The sequence below is a fragment of the Centruroides sculpturatus genome, unplaced genomic scaffold (genome assembly GCF_000671375.1).
Source record: "Centruroides sculpturatus isolate CEXI.00-Female unplaced genomic scaffold, Cexi_2.0 scaffold520, whole genome shotgun sequence".
NCBI lineage: Eukaryota > Metazoa > Arthropoda > Arachnida > Scorpiones > Buthidae > Centruroides > Centruroides sculpturatus.
Window position 1 is genome coordinate 518,427 of NW_019385076.1, and position 13,288 is coordinate 531,714.

At 28.0% G+C, this 13,288-nt stretch overlaps 1 protein-coding gene across 1 annotated transcript in view; it reads left to right on the plus strand.

The window, feature by feature from the left end:
• Window positions 1-12,094, plus strand: part of LOC111634302 (ADP-ribosylation factor-related protein 1-like) — a 15,548-nt gene extending 3,454 nt beyond the window's left edge. The window contains exons 2-7 of the mRNA XM_023379039.1: window positions 4,792-4,879; window positions 4,948-5,030; window positions 7,454-7,535; window positions 9,110-9,180; window positions 10,305-10,405; window positions 11,955-12,094. Of these exons, the coding sequence (XP_023234807.1) occupies window positions 4,792-4,879; window positions 4,948-5,030; window positions 7,454-7,535; window positions 9,110-9,180; window positions 10,305-10,405; window positions 11,955-12,042 (513 nt within the window). The 3' untranslated portion in view covers window positions 12,043-12,094. The remainder of the gene's footprint in view (window positions 1-4,791; window positions 4,880-4,947; window positions 5,031-7,453; window positions 7,536-9,109; window positions 9,181-10,304; window positions 10,406-11,954) is intronic.
• Window positions 12,095-13,288: the final 1,194 nt, after the last annotated feature.

The window sequence follows — 13,288 nt, forward strand, 5'->3', positions numbered from 1 at the left end:
TAAACAAGAAGAAAGGAAACAGTGGGGACGCATGTTCTAACCTAACCTAACCTATTCTAATAAATTACCATAATTATTACCAACCAAATTATTAGAATAGGTTGGGTTAGGTTTGAACGTGCATCCCCATTGTTTCCTTTCTTCTCTTTGCTGGAATCAGAGACAAGCCGCCATTTTATTCACCATAGGTAACATTAACCAATTGCGCTTACTTATTTGTGCAGTATAAACATTGGTGACACTATGAATTTCATAGCAATTGGTTTTTGTGACAAGCACCCCTATTTGTGGTACATTTATTTGTGGCAAAGATCTTATTTTCAGTTTACGGATTGCCTAGTAGGTAATGCGCGGATTACCTAGATACTCTGCACATTATCTAGGTAATTTGAGAAATGGAACCATTTTCACAACTTTAACGAATCACCCTAGTTAATCTGCAGATTAGCTAGGTAATGCACATTAACGACTTTCAAGTTTTAGCGGTAACATATATAAATTAATGGTTGGTTTATGCAAATTTTTTATTTATATTCTGTTGTTATTTTTTTTCTTGATATTTATAAAAAAATTTTATAATATATATATATATAGGTACTTTATAAATAAATTGAAAATTATTTTTTAATTATAATGTGTATATAAATTAAAAACAATTTTATGGTTATAAAATATCATTAGCCGACAAGCTAAATGCATGTCTTGAAGCATTCCAGTGATAAAGAATACGACAAGAGCGGAGAGCAATAAACAAAGATTTAAATGCTGGAGAACAGTTAGAAACTGAGTTAGCAATCTTTGAAAAAAACAGGCATATTAAACTATTCAAATTTAAGATATTCCTGTATGATATTTTTTATTCGTATGAAATTCTATTTTATTATCTCATCCCAGAATTTCTCGTGATCCCTGGAAAAGAAATTATTTTTCCCCTAATCCCACTAGAGGCAAATTTCCCGGGAAATGAGAAACCCTATTTAGACCCTCAAATTCCAATGGGCCTCAAAAATTTCTACAAAAAAGAAAATTGAAGTCAAATTTTGTAAAAATTTTTGTAATAAAAATTTTTTTACAAACCAACAAAATATACTTTACTTTTTATTTTGTGTAGTATTTAATTAATATGTTTATGTTAATTCTTTTCTTTTTATGATTGACTTCTAAAACTGTGAAGGATTGGTAAGGGGCCTGACACAGAGTTCAGCTTAGGGCCTCNAAGAAGATTGAAGTCAAATTTTGAAATAAGGTTTTTTTTGTTTTTTTTTACAAACCAACAAAATATACTTTACTTTTTATTTTGTGTAGTATTTAATTAATATGTTTATGTTAATTCTTTTCTTTTTATGATTGACTTCTAAAACTGTGAAGGATTGGTAAGGGGCCTGACACAGAGTTCAGCTTAGGGCCTTGAAATGCTTAAATTGTCCCTGTGTCCCACACAAAATTACTGACATTTTCAACTTTGAAGAAAAATCCTTTAAAATTGATGGCATAACTTGTTCATGTAAAGCTGGACAATCAGAAAACTTTTTTTGTCAATTCCTAAGAGTTGAATCCACTCTTTCTGTCATTTATGAGCTGCTTTGAATTCTGATTTCTGAATAATCATCTGCTTTTCATGTGGGAATAGACAAAAACTTATATTGGGCTCCCGTATAGTTTAAAATTGCAATTTGGAACAGAAGGCTTTGCTATTCATCTTTACTGCTGACAATGCACAAAAGACCCAGATAAAATAGTTTTGTTTTTAAACACCAGAGGGTGAGCATTCAGAGAAAAATGCAAATACAAACCATTCTGAAGTAGATAAAAACTGCCACATTTATCTCCTTCTGGCAACCAACCAGCTTTTTTTTCCTTAAAATTGGTGGTTGTAAATGAAGCCTTTTTCAACCAATCATCACTAAATATTATGCAAATATTTAGTTTTTTTAGTCTTCATTCTGAAAATGAATAGTTTGTATTAACAAAAAAATCTTGCATCTGTTTTTGATCTAATGAGTTGCATTTCTGTGTAACAAATGGATAGTTGAAATTTGTTTTATACTAATCAGAAGTACACTTGCTGATTAATCAGAATCAACCAAAAAAACCATTGATTCTCTGTTAAGTTATTCATTTGATCCCTATTGGCCTGAAATTGTATTGAATAAGATTAATTGCGTTAAGGTTAGAAAATGAATACCTGAAATTTGTCACGAGTTTGTCGATGACTCTAGATAAAATTTTATCCCATTCTAATCGGGAAGCTGGTTAAATTGCATATTTGCAAGTTTTTGTTCTTCAGATATAAAAATTTTTGTTAGCTGTATGTTACAATTCTTTTAGAAAATCAACACTTTTATTACCAAATTTGATTTTAGGAATAAATGTTCTATCAACTGATGCAAAAAAAATTCCCAGTTTTTGATTTGTTACTCTGAAACTTTGCTTATAAGATAGAAAAGGACATTGTGTAACTTCAAATGACTGACTAAATTATACAACAGTTATAAGTGTGGATAATGTATATTGTATATTAATAATTGGATTATTTAATAATTTCATTTTCATGTAATTTTTCATTTTAAATTTTCATATTGCTGGTTGGATCAGTTGAGTAATTTTGACGAAATGAAACAGGTATTTTATCTTATTTTGAAAAAATGAATGCTTGTTATATAGTGACATCAAGAAGGATATGTATCATTTTTATGGAGATGATGTGTATAATATTTTACAGGATTTAGTTTCCTTGATTTTATCAAGCTCTTGTATATTAAAAATTAAAAAGATATTAATGAACTTAGAAATTTGTTGCTGTAGTTTTTATTTTATTATTAATGCATATTTATTGCTTATTTTTAAATGTCAAATATTCAAAGTAGTTTTAAAATATCTTGTATCTACCATAAAAATTCAAATCATAAAAACTCAATTTTTGAAGTTGAACAACTACTCTCTCCAGTTTGAGATTAGATTTCTTAGATAAGCCGAGCACAAGCCTTGCAGCTTAGGAAGTAGAATCATTGTGACGCCTTGTAAGATTTGATATTATCTGCATGTAATCGCCATATTTAGTCATATAACTGATATATTCTTATATATCCTAGATTAGATATATATTAAACTTTTTGTTTGTTAAACATGTTTGCCTGTCTCTCACTTGGGAAAACGGACACCCTCTCAACTTACCCGCTCGCACTCCCCACCTGACAGTTTAATCGACCCTCCTATTCACATTTATTTAAGAATCACAAGTTAGGACTCAATTTAGCATTATCCTAACTGGTGTCAGTCCTGACGTCTGACAGATCTCAAATCCTGCCGGCCCTTCCTCGAAAGCCATCCACGGATGAGATCGAGTCTTACTGACCTGTTGCCNGACCCTCCTATTCACATTTATTTAAGAATCACAAGTTAGGACTCAATTTAGCATTATCCTAACTGGTGTCAGTCCTGACGTCTGACAGATCTCAAATCCTGCCGGCCCTTCCTCGAAAGCCATCCACGGATGAGATCGAGTCTTACTGACCTGTTGCCGAGTAAGTGGTCTGTGGGGAACCCCTTGGCCCTCAACTAATTTCACACTTGTCATTCTTCTTACTACTAACATTTTTCATACCATTGTAGGTGACAGTTTATGAATATTTCTATAGTATTAAACCCAAATGATTGCCTGATTAAATTGTTTGGCTTTAATATAACTATTTAGTTATGAGATGTTTATATTTATATCTCTAGTATTCATGCTAGATAACTTAAAGCATCATGTATGCTGTTAAAAGCATTAAATTTTTTATCTAACAGCATAAGAAAGAAATTATTAAGGGTTGAAATGTTCAAAAAGATAGTTATTTACAGTTTAATTTCACTATGATAAAGAGCAGGACTACAGCTATCATAAAGAAATTTTTAATATTTTTTCAAGCTTTCAAACATTGTTCTGTTTGTCATTTCTACCTGAAAAAATCCCTTACAAAGAAAGATGAAAATACTTGTTTTTATTTGTGTTAAATTACAGCATTCAAAACTCATGTCAAGTAATTAAAGTTTAAAAATAATTAAATTTTAAGCTTATAACATTTCATTTCATTTGTTGTGAAATTTGAATAATTTGCTAAAAGCTTTACATATTTTCAATTATTTTAATAATTAGAATATTTATTTAATAAATTAAATGCACTTGTTTAATGATATATCATTAAGTATTTAATATAAAACTAGATTGTTATTTAGATAATTCTTCAATTTTTTCCTAATTATTTCTTATAATATTCTTTACACTTAATTAGATTTGCCTGTGAAGCTGGGCACATTAGACAGCATGCATTTTCCATTTCCTGCAGTTTTTATGATAAAATTTGCATCTTTTCACTTAATATAATGTTTCAGGGGCAATCTTTAAATGTACCGTGCCAAGTTTTGCTTGGTCTTCCACTTTTTTTTTTTTTTTCTGTGAGGAGATATCTGTTTTGATTCAATCTTAGGATGACTGTGATCTAGTAAATGGTAGTTATTGGCCAGGCTCATTCTGTATTTTATCACAATCTTATCTTGTAATCTTATTCTATACTATCTTCTCTTGTAACTTTTTAACTAAAAAAATTCAAATCAAATGACTGCTACATATAAATTTATGTATGTAAATTATAACACGGGTTTACACGTAGAAAAAATTTTATAAAATATTGTATTTAAATGCAATGAAAAGTTCTAGACAAATATTTTAAATTTAATTTTATTGTACTTTTTTATAAAACTAATAATATAGATTCTTTTTTATATATAAATTTCTTGTTTTTTCTTAAGACATATTTAGAACAAACAAAAACGAAATTTACTAAAGGATATAAAGGCATTAGTCCCCATAAAATAACGACAACAGTTGGCCTTAACAGTAAGTAGATTCTTAAATTTTTATCAGTTTATTTTACTTCTGTCTTTTTAACTTTAATGATATTTTAGTTGGTAGAATTGATATTCATGGAATAAGATTAAATTTCTGGGATCTTGGTGGTCAAGAAGAATTACAGTCTTTATGGGATAAAGTAAGTATTTTTCATTTTTTTGAAATCTGTTTGTGTTTCAAATTTTATAAACTACAAAAATAATTTTTAACTACACTTTGGACCCCAAACCAATAACTGCTGAAATATATACATTGCTGCCAAGTGGAATATTTTTTAAAGATAAGTCTTTGTCCAATGAGAGAAGACTATATGTTCTTCTCTCAAAACTATTTTCATGAAAGAGTCATTTGTTAAATCATTTGGAACTTTTGGGAGAGCAAATTTTAATTTATTTTCTCCAGTTTAAGACTGGATTCACATTAGCACTGCAAAATCCTCTTTTGACAGCCGGTTGGCAGTTGTGATGAGCTGCCAGTTGCTGTTATGTTGGTCTGGCGGACTGGTTTGTCCGGCTTGGCTTTAATACTTTTTTTTTTTTTTTGAGTACTTAATGAATATACTTAGCCAATGTTTTTATGTTTCAGAGATCTTCAATTACTATATCATAGCATTTTATATTTATGAAATTAATGATAAATAGTAAGAAAGAAAGAAAAAACTGAATGATTACATAAAATTAATAAAAGTCATATTGTAATAGTTCTGTCACAGTACCTATTTAGAATCAATCACTTTCTAAACAAGAAAACACTTTTTGTAAAATGTCATTGCAGTATGCCCATCGCTTATTCCCAGTTTCTTCACGTCGTCTATCTTTTCCAGCTTAAGTTTATTCTCCAATTGTAACAAATCAACTAATAGATACGACCATTTCTTACCTCTTTTTAACATTGTATGTTTGCACATCCCCAATCTATCAGAATAGTGCTGTTTGCAACAAATATATTTAGAGTTTATTCTGATTACTTTCACTTCAGATAGTTTAAAATCCATTTTTGACTTAATGTGTGAATGAATTGCAAGTTTCCAATTACCAAGTTACCAGTCTTTACCAAGAACATGTATTTGTCCTGTACACTCAAAAATTTTATTTGTAGTCTTCTGTTAAAAGAAGCAGTTCAGTTTTTCTTAACATTTTTTCCATCCTTCCAAAAGCCTTATCTATGGATGAATAACTGTGACCCTACACCAGATATGTAATCTCAAAAATTACACTACACATATCTGAAAGTTTACTTAGCATTACTAATGATGTGTAGTTTTTGTTTTGTGCACAATATCCATCACAAAACAAATGAATTTTCTTGATTGTTGGATTTTTCTTATGAAAATTTCTACAAAATAAGCATGTGACCTCTTTTTAGTATATTGACTAAATACTTTTTGAACTTCTTCAGAAAATGTGGCCATTGTTAAAGAAAAATTAAGAAAACAATCAAACACAATAGCACTTGCACTTCAGAAAGCAGTCATTACTGTGAAATAGTCATGTGACCAATATACACTTTATAATTGACTGTTATGGAAACGCCACAGTTTGGAAATAAAAACAAAATGAAAAATCCGATTTTTTCATACATTTTTCAACAGAAGAAACACCCATTTTGGAAAAAATTATTATAGAGAAGCATATCAATGTGAATTAAAAAATATATAAAATGTAGGTTATGTCACTTTGGAAATAAGCTCTTCAATTCAGCAATGAATTTAATAAAATAATAAAATAAATTAAATAAAATTTATTGCTGGATTTTAAAGGTGTGTGTTTTTTTATGATCTCTCTCTCCAGTTGGTTCCAAATTTATGGATATAGTTTTTTCTTATTATAATTGAATACAGTTTATAGGAAATGTATTATTTTTGCTTAGAATCTATAAACTTGTTTTAGATCTCAGCAGAATAATGGTTAAAACAAATTAACACTTTAAAAACTGTTTACGCTAGAATTTGAGCAAATGATATGAAATTTTTAAGCCTGTCAAGTTTAGCACAAGTAATTCTGATATACTTTGTGTGATTCATTTTAATTTTCTGATCTTCTGATTTTTAGTAATTAGAATAGTAATTAGTAAAATTCGTAGTAAAATTTATTTCTCTAGCATCAAAAATACAGTAGAGTGTCGATTTTCCGAAAGTCAATCATCCGAAAGAATTCCAGTCGGCAAATTTAAATTTTCGCCAGTGCTGTGGCGTTTCAATCTTTGGCTATGTCTTGGGCTACTCAAATATTTTACATTTTTTATACTAAATTAATATCTGAAGTATAATTTTTTATTATTTTTATATTTTTCAATATATTTATTTTGTTTGTACAAAATAAAAAAATAATTTTTAATGATACAATAGTCTTTGTTAGGCTTAACATCGACGAAAATTCAACGCAAAGCGACACGCAACGGATAAAAATTTTGACATCGGATAAGTTAAACTATTTGTTCGTACATAAATCAGTTATCCGGACAACTCCAGTCCCCAATTGATTCGGAAAATCGACGCTCTACTGTAATTATATTTTCAAAGTAGTTATTGATAAAAAAATTTTTTGTAAACTCTCTATTTAGTATTATGCAGAATCTCATGCTGTCATTTACATAATCGACTCTTCGGATAAAGAAAGGCTACAGGAATCAAAGCTTGCATTTGGTAAATATAAAAAATTTAGATTGAAATTCTATTACTTTAACTTATTAAATTCTTAATTGGGTTGCAATTTGAAAAACTTATAGACCTATAAATTCCTACTGCTGTCCATTCGTCCATCTTTCCTTAATCTCGAGAATGGAATTGAATGAAATCCAAGACCAGATATGGAAACCTTAGGGGCAGGAGGCCCTATTAACTATATACAAACTTCTGATGCAAATTGAAAGTCGCATTATTTCAATTCAAAACTTGCCCAAAAAGCTGTTAATTAATAGATGACCGGCATGACTCCAGTGATAACAGGAAAAGTATGATGTATTGGGGCAAGACCCTACAGTACTAATTTAAGGTGGAAAGCATATATTTTAAATGAAATAAATTAAAACTTGCAGCCTGACATTCTGACAATGTCACTATAAATAATTGTGATAAATTTATTTTTGTAGTTGTTTATTTGATTATATGAACTGTCTTTGGTATATTAATTTTACTAAAACAAAGTACAGAATAACTAAAAATTGCTGGTCTTTTCAACAAAGTAAATTCATCGATGTCCTGCAAAACATGGTATCCAACTAAGGCTGAGTACAGATTTCCTAGAACATAAATTTAGAACCTAATCAATTTTTATAGAATGCAAATATTTAAAAAAAAAATACTTTTGCCCTGTGATGGAAAATTTGTATTACCAAACATGCTAGCAAATTAAATTGTTCAACATTTTGTTTTTATTTTAATAAAATTAACACCATAATCCACTTTTTGTTTTTACATTAAATTCATTGTGCATCATTTATTATTCTCTGACTAAATAGCAAAATCTACAAATATAAAAATAGAAAAAAATAATTATCTTTCAGATGATTGTGTAATGTACATACGTATCATGACATTGTAAACATTAAAATTCTATTTGCATATTATTGTTTTACAGTTTGAAAGATGCTTACTATTAAACTGTAGTACAGGTGCACAAACTAAAAAAAATATGAACAATTTAGGTAGACATATTTGATTTTTTTTTGTTTTGTTATTCTTTAATGAATTTAAGAATGTGCTAGCTTAGATTGTTGCTCAGACTTTGTAGATTTACATTGATGTTTTCATGGCAGCAATATTCCAGATATAAACAAAATGGAGCAGCTTAATGAAGAGTAAAGAATTGAAGTTGGCAAATTTTACAACCAACATGGAGAAAGGGGGAGTAGCTTCACAGTTAAGCATTTTATGAATACGGGGATGACAAGAAAGACAATTTACAACATCATAGAGAGGTTGGAGAGTGGTAAGACATGTCCAGACAGTTGGCAAAAGAGAATTAAAATGACAGATAAGAAAAGTTGAACTAAGAAAACTTTGGAAGAGAGTTTAAAATATCTCATCAGTATGTTTACTAGTCAAGCAAAATGTTGTCCTTCAGAAGCAAGAGTCGGGCCAAAATATACGAGAAAATAAACTAGAATTTTATTTATTTATTTAATAATTAATTATAAAATCAAATATTTCTATAACAAACATAAATTAGTAGTTTTTATATTAACTTAATCACATAATAAATTTATAAATTTTAATAGAAAAAATGGTTGCAAGTGAAGCTCTTCATGGTGTTCCATTACTTGTGGTGGCAAATAAGCAGGATGTTCCAGTAAGTAAAGTTAATCGCAGATGTAATAATTACTTTGAACTTAATGTGTATGTAAAGCAAGAAAAAGCATATTGAAATTATTTAGTATGCTTTATCTTTGTGATTAATAATAATAAATAGGTATTTTATAAAAACAGTTCAGCTAAAATTCTTATTAATGTTAATTATTATTATGTATTATAATTGGATTGCAATATTTATTATTTACATTTGCTGTTAAATTAAGCAGTTATCCAAAGGAAAATCATATAAATTTTTTCATAAAATTTAATATACAGTATATACACACTATATAACCATTCTTTCTTTATTAATCTTGATTAGTCCATTATGGTTTAGTCTTAAACCAACAAATTGTTTTACATAATATGGTATTACAAGGTTTGTACAGTTAACTATTAATCTGTCCATCCACTTTCTTTTTTTTTTTATTGTTGGGTATTTCAACCTTCATACTAACTTATCGTATTTCTATTGAAATATAATGTATTTTTATCAGTAAGATTTCTATATTCTGTAAATCTTTGGTTGTTTTAACTTTTCTGTTAATTTATTTAACGTATACATTTTATATTGGATTGTAGATTGCATTATTATGTAATCCTCATAGTATTGTGCAGTGTGGGTGGAAATAAATCTTGGACAGGTCAGTTTGTAAACCGATATTATATGTATACATTTGTAGATTTTTAAAATTATTTTAGGTATGTTTTAAATTGTAGATTTAAAATAAAGTCAATTTCTTCGCGAATTTGTTCTACAACAGGTTGGCTTCAAGAAATTTTTTTGTAATGGAGTCTAACTTTTTCACAATTATTTCAATTGTATACAAACATAATGTTTTTTGTTGTAGATATTACCCATACAAAAAAGTACATAGATGAGGAAGACAAATCATAAAGCACCAAATTTCTAATTTCTACAAAAATAACAATTATATTTTTGCTTCGTATCCCAAATTACTTAATGCATGTAACATTTGATTTAACGAAAATAGTATTTATTTCTGACCATGCTAACCAGAAAATATTACGGAATAACTTTTAAATATGTTTTTTACTGGTATTATAAATCTGCTTGATATAAATTCAAATGTATATTAGAAGATTTTTTTCTTTCCCCAGGATTGCTTGACAGTGACAGAAATTAAAAATGTATTCAGAGAGAGTAATCATTTAATTGGTCGAAGAGATTGTCACGTTTTAGCTACTTCGGCTCTTTGCGGGTGAGTAATTCTTAATTGTTACAAAAAATTTAATTTGATTTGTAAATAAGAATAATGTTTCTACAAAAGAGTATTAGTTTTTTTCTAAATAAACTTTTTGAGTTGCTTAGCATATATCAATAATTGTGAATTACTGTGTTATTTACTCTCCACTTGTTCCAATCTATTCAGTGTTTTGTCTTCTGACAGGTAGTATTATCAACAGAAGTTCAGACTCAAATATTGTATGTTACTGAATACATCTCTAATTTTATATAGGATGCAGACTTTGGTGTGTTTAAATCTTCTGTTGGTTGATTATGCCATTGTACACTTAGACTTTTGAAGAAAGCACAAATGTACTTTAAAATATTTTTGTATAGTAAGAAAAGAATTTACAGTACAATATTAACTTAAAATCATTGAGCATGCTAAATCTAAATATATAAAATTACTTGTCCTGACTTTGACTTAGTCACTGATTCATCATCGCCCAGAGCAAACTGCTGAACCTAAAGAGGTGAAATTTGGTATACAGTTAGTGTGCGTTTCCATGACGTACCCTAAGAAGGGATTTTTCAAAATTCCCAAGGAGAGGGAGAGGATTAAGGCTTAACCGGAAGAACAGCTTCTATTGTACTATTTTAGATGCGATTTTTTGTTTTTAACTGTGTTTAGTCTTCATTGAGTACTTAGGTGTATTAAATTGATAACATTTCAGATATTGTTATAAATGTTTTTATATATTTCGATTTTTTAACCAAATATTCAAATCGTTTTAAATTCGAATTTGTTATTGCACATTGGTTCGATTATAGAACGATTGTAAACGTTCCAGAAAATTGTTAAAATTGAAAATAGTTCGTTTGATTCTCGGTAATTCTCATCATTCTCGGCAGTAGGTGTTATATAACAATTACTATGATTGTTGAAATACTGAATATAAATGCGGTTTGCTTGCAAAACCTCCGCAGGTGAAGTCATGGGTAACAGCTAGTTTACATATAAAATGGAAAAAACATTCTTCAGTTTTTGTAAGAAAATAATTTTTACATTTATAAACAAACATAATTGTAAATATATTAGATATGTTTTCCAAATAGGGTGTTAATTAGTTAATATGGCCCAAATCAAGACCACTTCTTAACTGAAAATTCTTGGATCCAATCTGGACTTGAGTATGAGTCCTTTAAAGTTAAACATAATTTTTTCACTTAAAACTATTTAGTTGGTCCAAATAGAAAAATTAAGAATTATTGACTGCAAGAATGTGATGCTATTAATTAATATGTATTTAAAGATTACTTTTAATTGCTAAATCCCTTAATAAACTTTTAATAATACAATGTTATTAGTATGTTGTTGAAACTGTGGCTATGATAAAATAGCAGTGATGCATAATATTGATGTCTGTTTACATCTATTGTCTTTATGTAATAAAATATTTTGAACAATAATTTTTTGATTTTAAATAGCGATTTCTTAACAGAATGCTAGGATTTTTTATAATCACTGTCTCATTTATAACAACAAAACAGCCTTCTAATAAAATAATTTTTTCTTTTAACAGAGATGGCATAAATGAAGGTATTGAGTGGGTAACTCATTGTGTGAAAAGAAATTTAGCCAAACCTCCCAAACGAAGTGATGATACTTGACCGTTTTCCAGATTTGAAACCAAACTTGTATATGGATATTTCATTTGTATGTTTGTATATTATGTAGTTATATTTATGAATATATTATATACATTATATTTGTTGTTTTTGTTATAAAAAACACTATATATTCTATTACATTGAACATGAACATAAATAATTACAAATCAAAAACATGTATGTTACAGATTCATAAATTCATTAATAATAATTAATAAACATTTTAATCATACAGTGCATTTATATTTGTAATTAAAATGACAAAAGAAGAGTATGTATAATATACTCATCTGTTTTATAAATATCGGTGAAAACAATTTATAAAAAAGTATTGTTATTAATGAAATTATGATAAAACAACAAAACTTTAGATCAAAGTTCATACAATTTATTCTTTAACCAAGTAAGCTAAATTTTTTATTTTAATAGCGAGAGACAAAGAACTAAACGTTGTTTTTTTATAACTTATGAAGAACAGTTTTTATTTTACTATTCAAAAAATTTACCAAGCTAATTTAAATCCATAAAAATACATTTGAAAATTCATTGAGGAATACAATTACATAAAATATGGTTAGATCAAGTAAGGGCAAGAGCATCATGCAATTAATTTTAATATGACTTCACTCAATAGCTGAAGCCAAAACTACAATTCCTGTATTAATTAGCTGATTTCTTTCAAATATGAATCTTTTTCATTTCGTTTTTGCTAGTTAAGACACTAAATTATACAGAGTAGAGTGTCCACTCTGTATAATTTTATTATAGTTCAAGTCAATGAGCTAAAAAATATCAAATTTTAAGGGAAGTAATAGAATCTAGATCAATGATCTATTTACTCTATTATATGATTATTTATACTTTTACAATGGAATTTAAGTTCAGAATTACATCAAGAAATATATTTTTGCAAAAACTATTTTTTAAAATGCATGTATATTATATTGACTTGGTTTAATAAACAAAAGTATTCATGCAAAAATTGTCTTGGATTCATAAGAATGCAATAATATAATACTAATCGAGAATAGATTCTATAAATAAAAATTAAGTAGATAACTTCTAAATAAATGCATTAATTCTTTGTTTGGGTAAATATCATTCTAGGCTGGGTTGTTTTTTGGTACAACCATAATCTGGAATCTTTTACCAGTCAGTTTCCAGTGGCACAGTATTGTAGAAAGTTAAAATTTTGTATGGAGGCAGTTTATGAACACATTATTGATGGCCACAATCACATAAACAT